The sequence below is a fragment of the Halichoerus grypus genome, chromosome 3 (genome assembly GCF_964656455.1).
Source record: "Halichoerus grypus chromosome 3, mHalGry1.hap1.1, whole genome shotgun sequence".
NCBI classification, from domain to species: Eukaryota; Metazoa; Chordata; class Mammalia; order Carnivora; family Phocidae; genus Halichoerus; species Halichoerus grypus.
Window position 1 is genome coordinate 170,781,494 of NC_135714.1, and position 23,585 is coordinate 170,805,078.

Here is a 23,585-nt window from a genome sequence, read left to right on the forward strand (position 1 = left end):
GGTCAGAGGATCGAGTCTGAGTTGTTGTGACCAAATGCAAGCTTCTTTTTTTGCTAAACGAATGAATGATGCCAAGCACCGTCTCCCGCTGGGAACAGAGAGGTCTGGTAAGCTGCCATCGCAGGGCCTCTGTCAGCAGGACTCATCTGGGCCCTGATGCCTCAAAGCCAGCCTTGCCCTGGTGCCCAGGCCCTCCACTGCAGGTCGGAAAGATGCTGTGGTTTCTCACAGCCAAACCCTGACCCAGCACTGTTACCAAATCTCGTTTGCACTGTTGGATTTGGGGATGGCCCTGGCTGCCTCAGGGTCACCCACCCAAAGGATTTGCGAAAATGGGGCCAGGAAGTAGAAATCAGGTCCTCTCTGTCACAAGTGCTTAGCTAGGTCTTGCTATCTTGAACGGGCTTTTTCGTTTGGAGGAGGGGTGTCAGCCAAGCCTATGGGGCTGATGCATGGGGTGCCCATCTGTGGGCCTTCCTGATCCAAGGGGCTGAGAACAGGTCACTTTGTAAAGAGTTTTCCAGTCTTATCCCCCTGTTCCTCAAATCATCTCTTTGGGATCTTCAGCCCTCTCTGCAGGAGAAAATAATTGAGGACAAAAGGCAAGTTACGAGGAGTCAGGGTGTGGTGTGGTATGTGCTCCTGGATGATTTTTCATTGCCCTGTTGTCCTCCAAATCTGCCAGGATCCCATTCATCCCCTTGCTTTCTTGCTCCATGCTTGGAAGAGCTCTGGAAGAGAGCAGAGAGCTCTGGGTAGAGAGGCAGGGAGCAGAATTCTTACTGAAATCCCTTAAGAAGCCCTAACACCAAGCGTCACTCGAATGAAGAGTAGAGGACCTGGAAATGTAATCTTTGTGTTTCTTTTAAGATCTCACATTTTGTCATTTATTTGTAGTTTATATACATTTAAGTTACTTACTAGGCTATAAAATTTACTTAAACTTAAGGTTTTTGAGTCAAAATAAATGCAGTTTAAAAAGTCATAGTGTTAAAAGGTTTCTAACAAAAAACTGCAGTCCTCCATGTGATGCCTTCCCACCACTAATTCCCACAGCTCACAGGTAATATTTTCTAACTAAGTGGCTATTTCTTTTGATATTTAGCAAAATGGAGTCAATAAATAACATTACTTTTAAAAAAATATTTTATTTATTTGAGAGAGAGAGCATGAGCTGGGGGGAGAGGCAGAGGGAGAGGGAGAAGCAAACTCCCCGCTGAGCAAGGAGCCGGATGCGGGACTCGATCCCAGGAGCCTGGGATCATGACCTGAGCTGAAGGCAGAGGCTTAACTGACTGAGCCACCCAGGTGCCCCAAATAAACATTAATTTTTAATTTTAATTTTTAGTTATTACTGATACTGTATTATTGAAGATAAAAATTTATCTGTCTTATGTGTCCACTTGTCCCCATTCTTTACAATATAGTTATATTACTCTTTTGGTGAAATGATTACTCAATGTTTAATTTATTACAATGAATAAATGTGATTTGCAGCTGAGCCACGTAGTGTACTGCATTTGTATTCCCTCTCTTGTATACCTTTTTGTTTTCCTTTGAGATAGCAGTTGTCTCATTCTCTGTTCCCGGTTCCTTATGTTTATAATAGGAAATCAGCCCGGAACTTTTCTGCAGGTATACAGCAGGTACTCTGTCCCAGCTCTCTTTCCTCCGGTTTCAGGACTGACTGAGCTTTAGGCCTGCCCCATGGTTGTTCTGGAAAAATCATTTCAAGACTTCCCGTTGCTTCTGTCATATGTTAGATCTTTGGTTTCCTGAATCCCGTGACTTGTTTTGCACTTTTGTAGAGCACATCATGGAGTAGTTTCCTAAGAAAAGGCATATGGAGGACAACTTTTTTCTAACCATTGGACTTCTGAAGATGTCTTTATTCTACACTCAGACACTGATTGATAGCTTGGCTCAGGGTTGAATTTGGGAATTTTAAAGGCGTTGACCCATTATCCTCCAGCTTCTAGTGTTGCTGTTGATAAATCCAATGCCATTCTGCTTGCCTGATCCTCTGTACTAGATGTATAATCTCTTTTTCTCTAGAGGACTTTAAAAGTTCTCTTTATGTTGGTGTTTCTAAATGTCATGATTGGTTGAGCGCGGTACTGTTGAATCCAAGAATTCATGCTTATTTCTGGAAATTTTCTTGTATGATTTCTTTGGTATTTCTCCCATCCACTTTCTTGGTTCTCTCTTGTTCAGATGTGGAGGCTCCTGGCTGACCCCGTGTGGCTTCCTTCGGTCTCCCATTTCCCATTTCTTTGTCATTTGGTTCAGCTTCCCAGGAAACTGTTTCAACCTTATCTTAAAGCACTTGTCTAGCATTCTTACATTTTAAATATCCAAATACTCTTTTTGTTCTCCAAACATTTCTTCTAATAGCTTTCCGTTCTGGTTTTATGAATACAACATCTTCTCTAATATTATCTTTGTAAAAAGTTTTCTTGTGTTCCCCACGTGGTCTCTGTTATCTCTGAATTCTCTTTTTGCCTGTTTGTTTTTTATGTTTTGGTCTCTGTGGTTCACACTTCGAGGCTTTGTTTAAATGCTTGCTGACCCTTGGGTGGCCATTCGGGTCGAAGAGTGAAGGACTAAGCTGGAAGCTCTGTGTGTGAATGCATGGCCTGTAACTTGTTAGGGCCTTGGTGTAGAGTTTTGCTGGTGGGGGAGCTGTAGGTGTTCTCTTTAGGGCTACTAGTTTCTTTAGATAGAAACTCATCACTTCTCTCTGGGGGATATAAATGCAGTGTTCTAAGACCTGCGGGACTCACTATTTAGTGTGCAGACTGTCACTTAATCCTGTGGAGGGAGTCCAGCCCATCACCACCCTACCTTTTTTTGCAGTCTGGTGCTCCTAAGCCCAGAGTCTGTCTGGTTCAAACCTTCTACAAAGGATAAACCTCTTGGCTGTTGCTGGAGTTGGTGAGGGGCTCTTACCGAATTTATGGCCCAGGGCTGGTGGATCTGAGTGTCTTTCTACAGACTTTTAGCCAATTCTTATATTCAATACAACCTCTGTAATGGAGTTCAGAAGCACCCAGTGGCCCCCATTCATGACCATTTATGGGTCCTGCAGTGTGGATTGGCTTGTTTCTTGCAGGCATCCCTATCCATAAGCCATTTGGTTTCAGCTTTTCTTCTCCCTGTCAAGCCAGGGTTCACCATCCATTTGCTTTCTATTATTCTGCATGCTGATATGTTCTTGTTTTCTTGCATGTGTTTATAACTTTGTTTTTTTACTATGATTTTAAACTGACTGCAGAATGGAGTGGAAATGATTGTGTGCACTCAGTCTAATGTGTTTGGCTAGAAGTAGCCAGTGGTAACTCTTCACAAACATTCCAGAAGCTTGATGGTTGCCAGTATGGCATACCTTTTCTTTTCACTTCCCAGTGGTTTTTAGCTCCCCACAATTCACCCTCAGCCCTTCCACAGGCCATTAGTGACCCCCAAATCACCAAGTTGAATGATCTCGTCTCACACTCATGCTTCAACTCTGCAGCATTTGGGATGGAGGAGCATTTCCTCTATTTGAAATGCCCTCCCCCTGCGCTTTCTGAGACACTTGGCTGCCTGGTTTTCCATCTGTGCCTCTGATGACTTTCACAATAACCCTTCCTCTCTCCCCAGTGATGGTGCTCCCTGAGGGCCCTCATTCTCTCTTTTCTCTGTACTTGACTCTTCACTGTCATCAGCCGAGTCATAAATCTGATCACTAACTTAGCTTTCCCACCTTTCGCATTGGATCCTTCTTGCACTCCAGCTGAGCAATTCCACATTATTGGTTGTATGAATGGCCAGCTCTTGGCCAAGGGTTGCCATACATCCAAACATCCTGTCTAGGTAATTGGACGCATGGTGGCACCATTAGTATAAGAGGGTCAGGAGGAAGAGATGGTTTTGAAGAGAGTGTGGGTTTGAATTGGGTGTAATGAGTTTCCTGTTCTCATTTTAGCCTCAGAACTATGGCCAAGCCCCATGGGGAGGCTACCAAGGAAGTATCATTTCTGAGCAAAAAATGTGGTTTCAGGTGACTAAAAGTGGAATGAAATTTTAAGAGTCTACCTGAAGATAAGGGGTTATTTATTTTAAGGTTGACGAGAGAGACCCAGACAACCCCTCGTCGCAACCTTAACTTGGGCTTTCAAATTTTCTGGGTCTCTGAACTCTTGCTGGCAGTGACCAGCAAGGTGAGAGGTGGGAGTAATATTCTACGCTCAGAAGATGTTAGGTTGTTGCTAAAAAAAAAACTGAAGTGTTTTGTTTGTTTGTTTTGTTTTAGTTCAGGGTCCAGGTGTTCCAGGTAGCCGAGATCAAGGGCCCGAGGTACTTGTAGCATTTTCCCCCAGGGTGAGAAGGGCATGTGAAGACGGAGAAGCCTGAGCACAGGGTGGAGGATAGTGCCAGAGAGGAGATCTGTTGGCTCCCCAGTATTGCCCAGCATGGGCCCTCTGGATGGTAGTGCTGCCCGGGCCGGAAGGCAAGCAGCACTCTACACTTTACAGATGGAAGACTGAGACTTAGGGAGCTCAAAACCAGATTTTGTGGTCACACAGTTAGAACCCAGGACCCAGGACTCTATCCAGTGCCCCAGCTGTTGCTCCAGCTGCCGCCTCCTGCGGCTTCTCCTGCCTGCCCACGCCGCCATTTGCATTGCAAACTGTGAACACAGTCTATGGGCAGATCTCTGGGGTCCAGGCTCTGTCTGCATGGTGGAGGCCTGGTAGGGGAAGAGGAAGTGGTGATCAGTTCCAGGCTGCTCCTGGGCCAGCACACACCCCTGTCCCAGAAGCCCCTGGATGTTGTATGGTGGGGGGCTGTACACATATCCACAAGGCACAGAGAAATCAACCTTGGACGGCTAATCGCCTATCCAAACATTGTTGGTAATCTGCATCCCTAAAATAAACCCTTAAAAGATGGAAAGATGTTAGTAATTTCTGGCCATATGTGCCTCCTTCCTTACTCTCCCCACCTCAAAAAAGAAACTGAGCCAAATGGCAAGAAATAAAGAGCCTAATGCATAACACATTTCCATCATTTGATTTCCCCTCTCCCCTTGCTGTCCCCCCACCTATGTAAACTAAATTCCTTTACACGGTCATGGCAAAGGAACATTAATTTTTGATTTGAGTTGTGATTAAAAGCAACACAATCAAAAGAGTGAAATACTTTCCACTGAAGCAATATCATTTTAAACCCAGTCATGGTGTAGTAGGAAAGAGTGTGGTCTTTGGGGTTAAGTGTGGGTTTTAATTCTGAATCTATCTCTTACATACTGTGGCTTTGGGTTGTCATTACTTAACCTGAGTCCTTCTCCTTGATTTTAATAAATACTAACGGTGCCTTCTTAACATGATTACACTGAGCATTAAATCCGGAGCCGCGCACAGAGCAGCCTATCCTGTGCTCATCTGTAGAGTCTGGCACTCGAAAACTGATGGCTCACTAATCTGCAGAAAAGAGGGTGCCCACGTGGTGTCTGGGGGCTGCAGTTGGTTAAGTGTCTGACTCTTGGTTTTGGCTCAGGTCCTGATCTCAGGGTCGTGAGATCGAGCCCGGTGTTGGGCTTGTGCTCAGTGTGGAGTCTGCTTATGACCCTCTTTCCCTTTGCCCCTCCGCCCCCGTGCTCTCTCTCTCTCATAAATAAATATATTAAAAAAAGAGGGGGCCCACATTGTCAGTTGGGGCACGCACTCATCTCACCTGGTGATGTAATTGATTGTTTCTATAGCAACGCTTGGTTCTCAGCCTTCGACTTTGGGAGCTACCTTGGGATTCATCTAACACTGTGGGGCACCTTTATTTAGAGGGTCTTGTGAAAGGAGTAGAATTGTTCTCACTGCTTACCTTCCTGCAGTATTCCTTCCTGCCTTTCTCTGATACGTGGTTTCTCCCAGTCCTGTCTTCGTTTTGCGGAGGGGAGGCAGAGGTGGAGACTTGACTTTGCTTAGGCCCGGGCAGTGAGTCTCCTCGTGCTGGTCCCTTACTCAACCCCACTGAGAACTCTTCTCATTCAGTGAGCCACAGACCAGAACAGTTGAAGTCTTTTCCCAAGTGAACCACCAGGCACCACATTTGTAAGCCCACAAGGGAAGCTAAACCAGGTGTCGGCCTGTGGAGGCATGTCTGGGGTGAAGCCCTGGACGGGTGGTTTCTGTTGCTCTCTGTTTGCCACACTTCTGCCTGCTGGTCCCCACTACCCTCTGTCCAGAGTGGGGATGGGAATCAAGCATAATCAGAAGCACTGGGCAGTGGCTGGTTTGGGTGGGGGAGAGCTTAAAGAAAGGAACTCTTTGGGAAGCTGTGCTCAACTCACTCCCATGTGTGCTGGGAAGCCTGGACCAGCCTGAAAGGTCAAGGTTAATCCTCCACGAGAGCCTTCTGCTGCTTAGTGCCCAGTTCCTGAACTTTCTGCTGCCCTTGGGAGGGAGGCATTTCTTAAGGGATCCCAGGCCTAGGGTATTATATGAGATTAAGTAGACTGCAAAATCTGGAACTCTTTTTGTAAGAAAAAGAAAGCAGTGGGAGCGTTTAATTTACTGACTTTGACACATTCATTAAAGGTTTGTTTCCAGGATGTTCCCCCCTCCTTCTTATTCTCGGGTTAGCCAAGGTTGTGTTTTCTAATCAACTAAATACTAAATAATAAAGCCTTTGCAAATGCAGTTTTCCCTTTGCCAGAGCAGGCTCTTTCAAGCAGGAAAAACTCTTCTACATTTCGTAAATGAAGTCATTTTGAAATGTGGGTGAAACCAGGAAGTGAGTCTGAGCTCCTCCCCCTTATTTTCTTGATCCTTGTAGCCTGTCCTCTGAATATGAGGTTCATTATATAGAATTTTGAAGCCATAGAGTCGGCATGGACTGCACAGTAATTCAAAGTGCACATTTAAGACATGGATTTAAGTTGAGGATTAGTGACTCTGGCCAAGTAAACTTAACCCCCTATGCCACAGCTTTCTCATCTATTAAATGGGAAAAATAATTATACCTTCCTCATGGAGTTGTTAGGTTTAATTGAGGAAATTCATGGAAAATACTTAGCACACTTCCTGGCATGCCATATGCTCTCCTAATTGTTAGCTAGTGCTATTCTGTTCAGATTCAAGCCTTTCCTCATGGAGTGTGGGTGGGAGCTTTGAGTTATTAAAAAGAGGGGGGCTTGCTAATTTTGAATTTAGAAGAATTCAGAGGATGCACAAATTATCTGGTGACTAGCATCTGGAGAATGATTTTCCTTTTCTTTGGAACTATCTGGGCTGGCCAGCCTGAGAGGGATGTTGATTGTCACAGTGATGCTGTATTTTTAGTGCATTTGCATCTTATAGAAAGCCTCCACGTGAATTTAGTTATCTTCACCGACAGACCTTGTGTAGCCATCACTACATTTCCAGCCCATACGTTCACATTAAAATAATGTTAACTCAGGGTCCATAAAGACAAAGAAAAGGGAAGCCCGGCTTGGTGGATGGGCTGTTTCTCTCCCTACAAAGAGCTGTGCCCACGTCCCGTGTGAGACTCCAGGAGGTCCTCACTTGGATTTCTCTGTCAAAAACTCAAAGCAGAGTTTGATCCTGTGTGAGTCTACCCAGTGGAAAGAATATTTGTGGCACCCGTCAGTGGTCGCTTTGTGGTTGACGGAACATCAGCAGTACCTGCTGTCAAAACTCCCTACAGGTGCAGTGGTGGGGATTGTGATTTCTCCAGTGCAGAAGTTGGACACTGATTTTTGATGCACTCAAGCATGACCATTTGATGCACTGTTTAAATTTCCCCATTGCTGCATGTGCACACATAGAGTTTGTTGGTCTGGTTTACAGAACCCAACTTTCAAGGAATTTTAGGTCGTTTGGATGTTAAAAATCTAAACCAATGGATTTCTCTTTAAAAAAAAAAACAAAGCAAAACTTGGGGTGAGTTTTTTCTTTGAATCCTGAGGTCTATAGTGTTAGAGTATATGGATTATATTCAAGTATATGATCCCCGTCTCTTAAAGCATTGTATGTATGATATTTTGAGTCACTGAATTTTAAAAAAAGAAATATGATTTGGTTCTTTTTAAAAAAAAAAAAGATTTTATTTATTTATTTGAGAGAGAGAGAGGGAGAGCATGGAGGGAGAAGCAGACTCCCCGCTGAGCAGAGAGCCCGACTCGGGGTTCAATCCCAGGACCCTGAGACCATGACCTGAGCCGAAGGCAGACGCTTAACTGACTGAGTTACCCAGGTGCCCCTATGATTTGGTTCTGAAAATGTATTCGAGACTCTCACGGCATACCAGGGCAACTACTGAGTTACCATTAGACACATGGAACTAGGGGGCAAAATCAGAACATAGAGATGAACTAAGACCTTGGTGTTCATCTGTAAAACTGCTTCTTTCTTTGACTTGCCAGTTGCCTTTCATTTCAGCCTCCTCTTGAGCGCTAAGTTTGGGTTATTGTTTTAGATGGAAAACTGTGTTCTAAAATCCTTTTTCTCCCTCCTTCTCTCCTCTTCCCCTCTCTGCCTGCACCATCTCTAGCGCTGAGGATGAAAATCAAAGAAGTGAAAAAAGAAAATGGTGACAAAAAGATTGTCCCCAAGAAGAAGAAACCCCTGAAGTTGGGACCCATCAAGAAGAAGGAACTCAAGAAGCTGGTCCTGTACCTGAAGAACGGGGCCGACTGCCCGTGCCACCAGCTGGACAACCTCAGCCACCATTTCCTCATCATGGGCCGGAAAGTGAAGAGCCAGTACTTGCTGACGGCCATCCACAAGTGGGACAAGAAAAACAAGGAATTCAAAAACTTCATGAAGAAAATGAAAAATCATGAATGTCCCACTTTTCAGTCAGTCTTTAAGTGATTCGCCCTGGGTGGGTTGGGGAGGGAGCCGGGGGTTGGGGTGAAGGGTGGGGCTGAGCAGACAACCCTGGAAGCTGGGGGTTCACACTCAGTGCTCCTTCGGTTGGTAGAGGACATTGTAATCCAGTTGGCTTTGCTCTGGCAGCATCCCCACGCCTTCCCCTCCATAGTCACGCTCCAGACCCAGTACTGCCAGTATTTAAAGCCGCATGTCCCAGTAAGGAAAACCATTTAGATTAGGAAGTCTTTTAGGATCTACAGCGTGGAACAGCACATCACTGAGTAAAAGCAGGTGCAAACCATTTCAACCAGAGACAGCCACTAAAAAAGAAAATTTTGCCAGTAAACAAAGAAACAAAAAACAAAACCAAAAACGAGATTGGACAAAAAATGAGAGACAGCAGCAAAAACTCAGTTCTGCAACTTTCTTTGTGTTGTTACAAGTTGCTTATGGATCTATCAGCTAATCTAAGCCTTTGGAACTAGAACGTTCCAGCTATTGGTAAGATGGGTTGCTTTCAGTTCCAGAGTAGCTTCTCTTTCTGTCTGCCTTAGAAACACACCACCACACTTAAAACTTGAGATCAATTCCAGAAAGTCAACGCAGGGGGAAAAAGCACAAGGACAGTATGTAATAGTGAAAACATAGGGAGGTCATGCCTACTCTGCTTTTCCATGTGATTATCTTTTGACATGAATCAGCTAGTCTCAGATGCCGTGTAAATGGCAGTTAACATCGGCCTCTGGGCGTGATCTCACCGCCGCACGTGTGAAGGGCCGTACGTGCCTGCCTTTGTGTGAGAAAAAGGAAACACTGTGGGCACCAAACCCGTGACATGAGAGAGACCATGATTTTCACACGGAGAAGGCAATAGTTAGTGGTTTTCAAAAAAAGTAGTTAAAAAAACAAAGAAAAAAACATTAGGAACAGCCCTGCAAATTGCTAGTCAGTGTGAATTGTAATTGGGTGAAGAGCTTAGTGTTCTAATTTCATCTGTCTGCTCATTTCACTTTTGTGTTTTTTTTTTTTTTGAGAACAACAACAACAACAAAAACCCTATTTACTTTTCAATTTTTTTTTTTTTTTTAATCTACATTGACATTTGAAAGGGGTACTGGACTGAGGGTCTTTTGGTGCATTTGAGGCTACTTTCCAGGGGGCAGCTGTCTCACTGGGCATTTGGGGTGTGAGGTGGATTTGCCGGATATCGTAACCATGTGGCCCCCTTTTCTGAGGTGTTCTGGATTGCCCTGGCCCCAACCCAGTGCCAGTCAAAACTCCCAGTGCTCCCCGTGCTTTCCTTCCCTGCGAGGAAGTGGATTCCTTTCAACCTGATTGCCTGTAGATCAAAGAAATTCAGAACAATCAGCCTGCTGTCCTCTGCACTTAAAAACAATTTTTTTTTTTTTTTCAAATTTCTGCAGAGGGAAAGTTAAGCCCAAAGTGTCCCCATCCAAGGAGTGAGTTTCAAAGGCAACACATCTCTGCAGGTTTTCTTGAGTGCCCTAAGATGCTTCTTAAAACCCTTGCGTTTGATAGGCGATGTATATAAATTCATTCACATAAGCAACTTTACTCCTCTTGTTCAGTGTATAGGAAGTCACTCTAAGCAATTAATGTTAATTTGCTCCTCAAGCCCGATTCTTCATTCTCTGTAACACCTGAAGGTGGTGAGAGTTAGTGGTTGTCCCTCTGGGCAAATGTTTATACCAATCCAGAAGCTGCAGTGATGCTGGGAGGTGACACCCTTGAGGCCCCTGGACTGACACAGAAACAGCGGAAGATTCTGTTAACTCCTGAAGACTCCAGTCTGCAAATCAGCATACCAACTTCATTACCTACCTGAGGGTTATCCTGATATAATTAACCTCTCACAATTAGTGATCCTATTACTTTAACACGTTTTGTTTTTGGTTCTCTCTGACCTTTAATCATAAAGTGTTGGGGATCTTAAGTGATTTGCCTGTAATTTTGGATGATTTTTTTTAAAAAAATGTGTATATATATTAGTTAATTAGAAATATTCTACTTCCCTATTGTTAACTGAAATTCCGAATGATTTCATGAAAGCATGGATCTGGGCCTTCGTTTGGGTTGCTTGGGTTGATGAACTCAAGAGTTCAGTGCTCATGTGTATCTGCTCATTTTGACAGAGAGCATCATGCAACAGGCCTCTGTCCAAAGCAGGGCCTTAGGAAGGGGTTTGTGTGGGGGTATTCACAGTTACCGCAGAGAGACTGCGGAAGAATGGGTGGCTGTGTTGCGCAACTCTCTAAGTGGGAATTCTCAGGTAGGAAGAGACATCTGCAGACGAGTTCACAGTAAATGGGAAGTGTGAATTGCAGCTGCAGGTTTTACCCCAACCAGACAGTCCCAGGACCTGTGAGCCTCACGCGGATTTGAGAGACACACTATCTTTGTCTATAACACATCGGCAATTTGAGGGCACAAAAGAGAGGCTATGGGCCTAAAGCTGCATTTTTATCACAAACCTTTGTTTTTCTCAACAAAGGGTACGACAAAACCAATGTGTAGACTGTCGGCTTGGTCATCTGTTTCCAAAAGTGGAGGTCTGGTAATTTGGTATTTTGGTCTAGCTAGTTCAAAGGTCGTATTTGTAAAGGTTAAAAATCATTCTGGGTGGAATCCTGCGGAGTCATTGGCAGAACTCAGCTCAATCTTTGAAGATTGCTAGCTCTCTTAGTGAGATGAGAATCCCAAGAACACTTTACTTTTAGACTATCCTGTGTTAACACTTGGCTCTTCTGCCGGTGCCTTAGCAATGAGGGCTCCCGAAGGCAGAATCTGGTCACAGCTCCAGTTTTCATTTGGATCTGTAAATTACAGAAACCCCAGTGCCCAAAGCTACAAAATGTGTGTTTCTCATCAGACTCCCAAGTAACTAGTTGCTCTTTTGGAACTCCGCAGTTGTGGGCTCGGGCAATCTGTTTCTGAAGCACACCTTGGGTGACCCCTAGGGAATAGCTTCGCGGCCATTCTGATCTGTCACCAGCAGATACATAGGGCGTGGGTGAAATTCCTGTTTCCTCTAGTCCCCTCACGTAGCACTCCTCTTTTAGAGTCTAAATCTTTTACAAAAGCTTTGAATACTGTGAAAATGTTTTACATTCCATTTCATTTGTGTTGTTGTTTTAACTGCATTTTACCAGATGTTTTGATGTTATCACTTATGTTAATAGTAATTTTCCCATATGTGTTCATTTTACTTTCATGCTTTTCCTGCCATGTATCAATATTCACTTGACTAAAATCACTCAGTTAATCAATGATAATGTGAGTTGTGCCTTCCCCCCCACCCCCAGTGATAGACCACTCACCGTCTACATGCCCTGCTTGAGTTTCTTCAGTGATGTTTTCTGGCCTTAGCTTTACAGCTTTGCAATGGTAACTGGGCGTGGGTGGGCTGGGGGTGCCCCTGGGAGGCACCACCGACTCTCCTCACCTCCATCCCACGTTGACCATCTGCTCCCATGAATAACTTCCAGAAGTGTTTCTCCCGGCTGTGTGTGTTTCAGACCAGAAAGAAGGTTACATACTTGTTCTACAAAGAATGTATTTTTCAACACTGCCTTTCTTTTCCATGTTTTGGGTTTCAGATGCTCTCTCCTCTTCAGCCAATTCTGTGTTAAAATTACCAACTAAAATTTGAAAACTCTCTGGGACCTGGATTCTTAAACCTGCATGAGATCTTAGAGGAGACCACATCCACCTGTTTCATTAAAAGATGGAGAAGCTGAGATGGGGGATGGCTGGGGTTTCACAGGGAGCTTGGGGTGCCCAGGTCAATGATGTCACTGGAGCAGGAACCCAGGGCTCCTAGGGGCTAGACACGTGGGAACAACATCTGAGTGACTGCCGAGCTTCTCTTTGGAGCCCGAGGGTGGCACTTGCTGAGCCCAAGCCATTTCATATTAGGTGATATGCCTTTTGCCCAAGGAATTCCTCAGTGTGACTTTTAATTCTGCAAGCACTTATAGTGACAACTTCATTTGATGTAATTCTCTGATTAACAAGGCACCTCCAAGCCTAAGACAACTGGCAGTTTTACCCAGAAGTGAGTAAATACTCCTGGGTCACCGAAAACCACATGGAAGCACAGAGACACCATTTCTCAGGCATGGTGTGAGGACTTGGGAAAATTCCATGAAAGCTGTGCCCTCGTATCTAAAGATTTTCCCATGCTAATGTACATGACTGGTGAGCTAGGGATACGCTCGCTAGCCAAGTCAAGGCAGATACCGGCATTATTTTCCTTTTTATTCCCCCATGGTTAATGAAAAAGAAAAATGTCTTTTAGCTTGGGTGTGGATGTCTTTGTCATCTTTGGCTGAAGCCCTATCACTGCGACCCATAATTTCCCATTGCTGTTTTGAATTTTTTTTTAACAAATCAGCAAAAAGATAATGAAGTATGTACAAAGGCATCTTGGCTTCTGCTGCTGGAGTCATACTGGAGTTTGGGGACAAGGGTTATGACTGCTTACACCTTGTGCCTTAGAGATGCGGGGAGCACCAAGATCAGCAGCCTTGCTTTCAAGCTCATTAGCTTCCGCACTTCTTCAGGGAATTATACAGGTGGTCTCCTACTCAGGGGCAGAAAGAGATGAAGGGTCACACCGTTATCCAAGTTAGGTGGGTCTTACTTCTTTTTTTAAAGATTTTATTTATTTATTTGACAGAGAGAGAGACAACGAGAGAGGGAACACAAGCAGGGGGAGTGGGAGAGGGAGAAGCAGGCTTCCCGCTGAGCAGGGAGCCCAATGCGGGGCTCGATCCCACCCCGGAATCATGACCTGAGCCGAAGGCAGACGCTTAATGACTAAGCCACCCAGGTGCCCCTAGGTGGGTCTTACTTCTAAGGCCATCTCCCCACAATGGGTCCAGAAGTGTCAGCAATTCACTTTTGCTCCTGAGGAAGAGAAATCTGTACCCATCACCCAATAATAATCAAAGGAAATGGAATCACTCTTAAATTTTGGCATAGATCTCCAGAACTATCCAAGAAATGCGAGTATGGGTTCATTTCATTATTTCCCCAGGAATCCAGCCCATTCCAAGCCCCTGATATTTATCCATACCCTTCAGAGAGAAAATAATCAGAAGGAAGTTTCCAACGTCTTCCCCGGTGTAAGGGAAAGTTAAGGTAACACACCTTCAGTGACAGATAAACCTCAAAATTTCATTGAAAAATACTTATATATTTTTTTAGCATAAATCATCAAGGGAGAGCTTGCTAACAAGCAGTTTCTGACTTCCACCTGTAAATTCGGATTCAAAAGGTTTGCCATGGGGATTTGAACTTTGAACTAGTTCTGTAGGTTTCTCAGATGCCAGCAGTCTGTTGGATCTTACCTTGTAAAACATTTTTGTAGGACATAAGTGGCCTGGGAACGACAGGCAGGCTATTATTTTGGTATCCCCTTAGCCCTACCCATATATTCCATATTACTGTAGCCCTTTCTAAAGTTCTGAGTTATTCTTACTAGGTATGAGTCAATAAAAGAGGAGTGTAGAGACGCGAGGGCAGGAATGAGCCTCTCTCCTTTAGCTAGGGACATTAGGCTTCCCAAGTAGTGCTTCTCAGACTTTAATATGCACACCAGCCACTGGAGACCGAAAATGCAGATTCTGATGGGGTAAGGGGGTGGCTCCTGGTTGTAGGGAGAGGCCCACGACAGGTCTGCTGAGCACACTTTGAGGATGAGGCTGGAAGGGGCAAGTGAGAAGGGCTGCGGGGTTCAACAGTGTCTTTGCTCCCTGTTGTAATAATGCCACGTCTGGGATCCCTATGTAGAGCCCATCTCCTTGGGACTCAGTATTAACAGTGCTCTGGGTTGGAAAGAAAATCAGTCAATGGGGGAGCGACCGTTAGAAACCCAAAGCTGGGGGCTAACCCTCTCAACCCTCCACTCATTCGATTTCACTTTTGTCCCAGGCCTTGAGGGCTGGTTCTTCTTACGCACACTCCACTCATTCTGGAAACTCACAGATCCCTGCCTTTTTTCTTCCTCAGCAAACCATGAGCACGGCCAACCTCTGCCCTCTACCGAATTCCCTCAGTTCCCAGGCCTGGGCCACCAGGGGTCGTTGAGGTTGACCAACTGGTGGTATTTACCTCGACTGCTGAAGTCCTGTCAAAATCTGACAATAGAATCGGGACTTTTCATGTTCCATTTGTTCACATCTGGGCAGTTTCAAGCTCAGGTTATGGGAGAGGCCAAGAAAAGGGGAAAACTGAAGTATTTGGAGGGAAAAATCCCACCTCTTTGATAAATTGTGGACAGCCTGCCGAGCTGGGCTGATTTACTGAGGAACAGGCATTACGAATTTCTGTCAGCGAGGGCCTTTTTGTAGGTTTGGAGAAGATGGGTACCAGAACAAGCTCCAAATAGGAGCAGAAAGCTCCTGTGTCTCTATACATCTGTGGACTATTTAGATAAGAAGGAGCTGTATTTAATCATGGAGAGAATTGTTTGCTTAAATAAAGGGAGAGAAAGTGGCATGTGTGTGTTTAAGGAGAGAAAGAGGAGGTGGGAGGAAGGAGAAAGGATCCAGCAATTTTCCACAGCTGAAACCCCACCACGTGGTTTTAATTAAGATGACCTTCCCATCACCTGAGCACCAGAGTCAGTGGATGGGGGCGGAGGTGAAGGCTTTGGAATTCTCATGGTCCTGTCCTTGGGATTTCAGCTAAGCTATGCCGTGGGCAGTGTGAGCTCCAAGGAGAAATTCTTACCCAGAAAACTGGATTGATGGTGCTGTGAATCTTGATGAAAAAAAGGACACCGGCTGGTGGGCCCCAGGCCATTTGGATCCCAGCAAACTTTCAACTGCTGGGGAAAGAGATCAACTCCTTCCCCTGAGTGCCTGAGTCCTGGGCCCTAGAACCACTTGTGCTCAGGAAGCCTGTTCATTGGCTAGCCAGGTGGGATCCCCCACCACGAATTCTCAGAGATTCTTTAGGTGTCAGGGCTGAAAGATAAATAAAGCAATCAAAACCCAAAACTGTCTCTTAGATTTCCTTTCCAAAAAGAGATTCATGAAGAAGAGACCCTGTCGAAGTGCTTTGTACACGATCTCTCGTCTGTTGCACGTTTGGATAACCCCCACCAGCATCCACTGCCACTGTTTGTACTGGGAATGAGTGGGGGTGGGGGTGGGGTAAGGACCTCAGTTTCCAGTTTGGCTCTCCAGTTTTCTGGAGAGTTTATGCAGATCTGAATAATTTTGCCTCTTTGCCTAGAAGAGTAATCTGAAGGAATAAAGGTGACACGTGCCAAAACCCAAGTGCTGATTTCACAGTGTGGCCCACGGACAGCCAGGGTGGGTTCCACAGAATTAACTGGATTCCTCTGGGGTCAGCATGCCTCCCAAGGCTGGCAGCTGAGGCCACCGGGAATCGAAACTTGGCTGCTAGTCTTGGCAGGTGACTCAGTGACTTCTAGCTGCAGTATGCCCCTCCAGCATGGTGAATTGGGGCCTGACCTGGGCCAGGACTGGGGGAGGCCCCAGGGGCCCCGCAGGGGAGGAAGGGGAGGAGGAGGCAGCTTGTAGTTGGCTAGAGGAAAAAATAAGTACCAGCCCTAAACTGTAATTAATGTCAGCATGAAGCCTTCCTAGCTCTGCCCCCCACTTGCGGACCCACCACCACGAGTAAGCTCCTTGCATATTCTCATGATTCTCTCAGGCTGTCTCCTTACGTTTGGATGCCTCCTCCTTGCAGAGCCAGGACCAAGGGCTATTTATGATATGGAGGCTAGAGATGGGTGAAAAAGGCATCTCACGATGGAGACTAAGCAGGGAAGGTGCAGAGGTGCGCCACCCAGAGACTTGCATTTATTTGCACCCAGCGGAAGGAAAGAACTCACCTTTAAAACCATAGACACTGGATCGATGGTGACATGAATCTCGATGAGAAAAGGACAGCTGGTGTGACCTAGTCAGTTTAGATCCTAGCAAGATATTTCCATCCTAGACCCTCCTCACTGTGACCCTACCCTCTAGTCCTGGGCTGGAGAGCACAGCTCTACAGTTAGGGGACCATTCTTTTCTCCAGGTCTGAACATTTTCCAGCAATCCTCAGACTGAACATACAGCAGGTCCAGAGAAAATCCTGTCCTCTTTGCTGACTCACAATTTCCTCCCTGCCCGGTGGATGGAAATGTGTTTGTTCAAGAGAAGTGGTTTCAACTGCAGGGAAAAGAGATCCAACTTTAAATCAAGTCAAATGAAATTCATGTGTTCCAAAAGGTGCACACACACACACACATACACACACACACACTCTGTCCACATGTGCCAGGGAATGTCACAGCTCCATCCCAGGAGGACTCCTTTTTCCAAAGCACAAACTGCTCCGGGTCTAAATTTGTTGCTATCGTTTTTTATAATCACTGTTATGTGTTCTGATGATTGTGAGTGGCGTTGGGAATGTTTGTTCTCATGTAATTGCTTGTTTCCTACTGAAATTTCCATGTCAGACCCTTTCATTGTTCTCATTATCGCTTGCCTCACATTCTGCCTGCTGGGGAAGACCCATCACAATGCCTTTGGTATTATTGGTATGGATTATGGAGCCCGGGTGCAGGCCCCCCCCAAACCCCAGGCAGGCCGTCAGGCGGCTGTCACGAGCTAGCCACAGGAATTCAGGGCTGGGAGCTCCAGCCCTGTCCTGACCAGCTGGGGTTCCCAGTTGCTGGGCCAAACATTGGAGCAAGGGGGACTTAACAAAGGTCTGGCCTGACTCCTAATTTGGGATTAGGCTAAATTTGCATTGTGCACCCCAAGTATTTGAGAGGGAATGTGACCCTTGTGTTTCTGATTCATGTGCACTTAACTCATTCAAACATTGAGTTGATTTGCAAAGGGCCAGTGATGTCCAAATAAACTTCTGGGGCTTCTATTCCAAGCCAGCCTTTTTTTTTTTCTTATGACCTTTTGTGAATAGGGTAGGGGGGAGGAAGGAATCAAAGATTTTTATCTTTGAACCAGGAAGCTGCATTCCACTGGGAATGAAACTTGGTCGGGAGTCCAGGAACACAGACCTTTGGAATCAGTTGGGCTCTCCATTGGACAAGTCATGTGCTTCTAGTCTCAGTCAGAACCACCTGGACTTCCTCAAGGCCCAGTCACTGTCCAGGCGGTACAAAGCGCTTGAACTTGACTTGTGCTGAAAATGAGCCAGAGCTCAATTAAAAGACCATTATCTGTTTACACAAATAAATGCATGTCTCTGGAGAACATGTGGAATTCTAGAATAAACACCCATGTTTGCCTCTTCTCTTCACCTGAAATTCCAGCAACCACCTCCCACGAACACTAATTTACTCTTTCAACAGACCCAACCCTTAGAGGAACTTGGGGTATGTTTTCTTACAGGGTGCACATGAAACCTGTTTGGAATGGGGCAAAGGATGATGACATTATAAATTCAGCTGCGAGTGACTTCTCTGGTCACCAAACCTCTCTAGGGAGCCCTGGGCTTTTGTCCATTTCTCATTTCTTGCATGGAGAATTAAAAAATAATTTACCCTTGACCTTGTGTGTGAAGAGCACATCTCTTTTCGGGGTGTGGATGTGTATGGATGGGTGTCTGTGTGTGGGGGGGTGTGGGTGTATATCAGGGTCAGATTGTGCAGGTGATGGTTTGGGGATATGTGTGCTTGAGTTTGTGTTGGTGTCTTTGGGTGGCGTGGCTTTGGTATTGGGCCACTGGGATTTCCCCTCCTCACAGACCCCTCGTCTGCAACACTCACCATACTTGATGTACTATGGAATATTCAGCTGTGTGGTGCCAAGTCTGTCTCATATTGATTACTCTTGTTCCAGGGATGTCTTTTAATCACTTCAACCTGTCCGTAGGCACCATGAAGTCTAATACTAGTGGCATACACATTATGTATTACAACACATTCTACTAGTATTATACACGTGTAATTCTAGTCTGCTTCCCCCTCGCCACTGCCGTTGCCCTCAGCATGGTGCCTTGCACATGGCTTTGCACTCAACTAACTTGGACCGGTTGGTTAAGAAAGAAGAGGGATGGAGGGAAACAACTGGACATCATAGCATTGCAGATTGTGGCTACGTGGGGCCCTCCAGGAGAAAGGAACGTTCCGCTGCAGGGTGATGAGGTTGGCAGAGTTCCAACAGCTTTGCCCTCCGTGCATGCGAGGCCCTTTCTCATCCCCTATTGGCACTATTAGGTTGAAAGTGTCTTCAACAAACTAGCTTTGTTTTTTCCATGAGGAGAGGAAAATGATGAATTCATGCCAGCAGATTTGAATGTGTTAAGGCTGGTCTGGGTTCACAGATGGTGTCCATCAGCGGCTGACATAATCAATGAAATTAGGGAAAAGCTGGTTTTCCCGTATTTCTTTGGCAGAGGACCCAACAACTGACACTGGATCTGAATTAGGGCTCATGAAGCATAGAGGCTGGACCCTGAATGCTGAGCACCTTCTCATAAGATGCTTTCAACTCCTTATCTTTCTGAACAGTTAAATGCCTGCAATTGGCTCACTTCCTTTGGGACCATTTGTTGACTTTTTAAGATGATTCTCTTCTGCTGAAAATAGTGAAGATCTGAGCTGGCCAGAAAACCTGAGACATTTTCTTGGATCTTTTATGTGTAGTGAAGTCTTCAAGATTCCTTGTTGTAGGACCCAACTAGCAGCAATAAAACAACAAAACCCTAAACCAAAACCTTAAATTCAGCATGGGCCTTCAAAGAAAGAATTTCTGATAGCCTCACATGCAAACTCTGACATGGAAAGAAACAGAATGTAAGGTTAGCTCCTAACCTGGTCCATGCCTGCTCCCTTGGGGCCGGTCTGAGCTATTGGGATATACACATCGCATTCATTGGGACAGGGTTTTATCTTGCTCTTTTTCTTAATGGCAGCTTGAGAAGAGCCATAGTATTGAAGTTGGCTTAAAATACTGCTCCTTAATGGCAAGAAGAGAAAAAAAAATTAAATTGGATGACTTTAAAATTAAAAACTTCTGTGCATCAAAGGACTGGATCAGCCGTGAAAGGCAACCCGTGGAATGGAAGAATTTGCAAATCGTATATGTGATAACATAATAACCAGAATACAAAAAGAATCCCCACAAGTCAAAAACAATACAAAACAACCTGATTAATAAATGGGCAAAGGACTTGAATAGACATTTCTGCAAAGAAGATACATGAATGGCTAATAAGCTCAGGAAAAGATGCTCAATGTCACTCATCATGAAGGAAAGGCAAATCAAAACCACAAAGAGATACCATCTCACACCCACTAGGATGAGTTGTATCAAAAAACCAGAAAAGAGTAAGTGTCGGCCAGGATGGGGAGAAATTGCAACGCTTGTGCAGTGTTGGTGGGAATGTAAAATAGTACGGCCGCCATGGGAGATAATATGGCAGGTCCTCAGAAATTAAAAATAGAGTTACCAGTATGATCTGGAAGTTCCAAGTCTGGGTATATACTCAAAAGAACTGAAATCAGGATCTTGAGGAGGTGTTTGTACATTCACGTTCATAGAAGCATTATTCACAATAGCCAGAAGGTAGATGAGCGGGTAAACAAAATGGAATATTATTCAGTCTTAAAAAGGGAAGGAATTCTGACCCATGCTACAACATGAGTGAACCTGGAGGACATTACGTGACGTGAAATAAGCCAGTCACACAAAGACAAATACTGTAAAATTGCACTTATATGAGGTGCCGGGAGTAGTCTGATTCATAGGGACAGAAAGTAGAATGGTGGATGCCAGGGGCTGGAGGAGGGGGAATGGGGAGTTGTTTAATAGGTATAGAGTTTCAAGCTTGCAAAATGAAAAAAGTTCTGGAGACTGGTTGCACAACAATGTGAACATACTTAACACAACTGAACTGTACGCTTAAAAATGGTAAGTATGGTAAACTTTGTTATGTGCATTTATCACAAAAATAATTTAAAAAAATATTGTCCCCTCTCTCTTGGGCATTTTGGGACAAAAGAAGTTCTTCAAAGTCCAGGAATATATGAGTTGGAAGCTTTGCGTGCGGCAGACCCTTATTTCTGAATTACTTATGCAGTTTAGTGGCCTCCTAATGGAAAAAGACTTCACGGAGTGTTTTTTCCACCTCCTTCTGCTCACCACACTGGGGATTACAAGAGGAAAACAGCTACACCCAAATCAAAAGTGATCAGAACTCTCTTCGCAGTGGCAAGATTTTCCAACCCTGGCAGGCGAGCTCCTCATCCGTCCCTCAACTCTCTCTCTCTCTCTCTCTCTCTCTCTCTCTCTCTCGCAGGCATGCAGGCGTGCACACGCACACATACACGGATGCAGGAGCTTTTCCAGCAGCTCAGCAGACCTCCTCCGTGAGATGACACCATTTCCCCGGCTCCCTGCTGCACTGGGCTTAGCCCTGAACTCACCTCCCAGGGCCTCCTAGGACTGGGGCTGCCTAGGAGCGAGAGGAAGGGACTTCTTTGGGCTTCACTGAGAGACTCACAGCTTTACCTGGGTGGCCCCGCTCCTTCCTGGCACCATTAGAGGGAGCGCAGGTCAAGGGCTCCACCTTGGAGGGGAAGTGTATTCAAGAAACGTTGATATCAATCAGCAAGGCTCTCCAAAACCGTTACTGCTCACATTACTTATTTGCCATCTCTTTTCTCCCCAGCTTTTTTTTTTTTTTTTTAAGATTTTATTTATTTATTTGACAGAGAGAAGAGCACAAGCAGAGGGAATGGCAGAAGGAGAAGGAGAAGCAGGCTCTGCACTGAGCAGGGAGCCTGACGCGGGACTCGATCCCAGGACCCTGGGATCATGACCTGAGCCGAAGGCAGACGCTTAACCATCTGAGCCACCCAGGCGCCCTTCTCCCCAGCTTTTAAGATTTCTTTATTTTCTCTTTTTTTCCCCTGCTCACTTTTTTTTGTCTTTTCTCTTTTCTGTTTTTTGTTGTTGTTTGTTTGTTTGTTTTTTAAAGAACCATCTTTCTTCATCTCTTTCCCTCTGACTCCTCCCAGCCCCACACCCGCATCTGTTTTCTTAGATCCCTCCTTCTTTCTCTCTTCCTCGGCTCTCTTTCATAGCTGGATATAATCCTCGGCACAGGAACTCTTGTTTTGAGGTTTGACATGGCAAGGCCTAGCTCAGGGACCCTCTCAGGGAATCTGTCCCTGCCGTAGAGGTTCAGGCAAAGCCAGACAGGAGGCTGTCCCTGCTCCTCACATTTCTCAGTAGCCGAGCTCAGACTGCTGGTGACTTGGGGGTAGCCACGCCTGATTTATGGCAGGGACATCGTGGAGGAATTGCAGGCATGGCAGCCTCTCCGAGGGGCTGGAGGGACGTGGGTTTGGTTCCTGCAGGTATGAACTGTGGCACATTGAGCCTGCTTGCTGCCACCGTCCTGGTGCACCCTGGGATGCAGGAACAAAAACAGCCCACGATTGTTTTCCAGCTGGGAGGCACATTCCTTCCACAGCTCCTCACCCTGTAATCAAGCCTTGTGCCCGCCATGCACATGGGGGTCTAAACAAAAGTGGTTTCCCTTCACACAACGCTAACCTATCTTCCATCTGTCAAGTCTGCTTCCCCATCTTGGGACAACTGGCATTGGGCTCTGACACCCTGCTGGGCAGTAAGAGGCCTGGGAGAGATGAAAAGAAGCGCCTGCTTGCCTGAGACAGGAGACAGCTGGTGTCCTCATTTTCTGAAGAGCTTAGAGAGGCACAGAGCCCTTCAAAAGGGTCCACTTAGCAACCAGCCATTTTCCTCAGTGCTGTTGGGATTTCTCTGGCTGGGGTCCATCAGGGCCTGGAACTTCCTGGCACTCGAGGTAGGAAGAACAGACAAACAGCTATTTATCTCTGCCCAGCCGGCTCCACCCGGACTGAGGGAGAGGGTTCTTTTGTTTTCAATCATTGATAAAAGCCCAAATTTATGAGGTAGCCACTGTGCCACTATTATGAAGTTTGCAAAGATAAAGGAGAAATGAGTCCTGCCCCCAAGTACCTTATAGTCTCACAGGGAAGGTGAGACATGGACATAAATCACCACAGTGTTGGCAAGACATGAAGTGTGCTTAAGAGAAGTATGGCTCAGCCCCCTTGAGAGGCCTCAGGGCAATGCTATCCAGGAGGATGGGAAAAATGGGGCAGGTGGCACTGAAGCTGGGCCTCACAGAATAGTTAGGGCTGGACATGCCACGTCAGGAAGAGGGTATGCTAGGCACAGGGAGTAGCATGAACCTTGAGAGAGAGAGATTTAGAGCATGGAGCTGATGATGGAGGGCCCAGAAGGTTGATGCTTGGAGATTTACCCAATCAAAAGTTGCCTCAAGGAGGCTGGAGAGACTAAAGATCTCTCAGCCTGGGTCTGTCAAAATCCTGCAGGTTTTAATGATTGGCCATGTGGAGATGCAATGGCTGCCATTTAACTGAGCCCAGTTAGTGCCACTCACAGCATGATCCATAGCCTGGCTCTCCCTGATACACAATGAAATTCGTGCAGAAATTGCAATTTAATGGAATAGTTTTGTGTCTATTGAATCTAATGCAAATTTTGAGCTTGTATTTTGCATGCTCTGTTTGTCTTCAATTTTTTTCTGGTAATTTGTTTTTATTGTATTTTATAAAATAGAGTTCCATGACAGACAGGAAAGAAAAAGCAACTAATTTGAGTAGGAACCACCTTAGCTTCTCCCTGCCATTCTTCCTGAAAG

At 45.5% G+C, this 23,585-nt stretch overlaps 1 protein-coding gene across 2 annotated transcripts in view; it reads left to right on the plus strand.

Moving 5' to 3' along the window:
• The window catches only part of SFRP1 (secreted frizzled related protein 1), a 48,584-nt gene extending 32,709 nt beyond the window's left edge, over nucleotides 1-15,875 (plus strand). Inside the window, exons 3-4 of one of the 2 annotated variants that reach the window (XM_078069582.1) lie at nucleotides 8,536-8,842; nucleotides 12,476-15,875. In XM_078069582.1, the coding sequence (XP_077925708.1) occupies nucleotides 8,536-8,842; nucleotides 12,476-12,521 (353 nt within the window). In that variant the 3' untranslated portion in view covers nucleotides 12,522-15,875. Of the gene's footprint in view, nucleotides 1-8,535; nucleotides 12,152-12,475 lie in introns of those variants that run through there. The other variant, XM_036096262.2, reaches the window with a different exon arrangement.
• The last annotated feature ends 7,710 nt before the right edge of the window (nucleotides 15,876-23,585 follow it).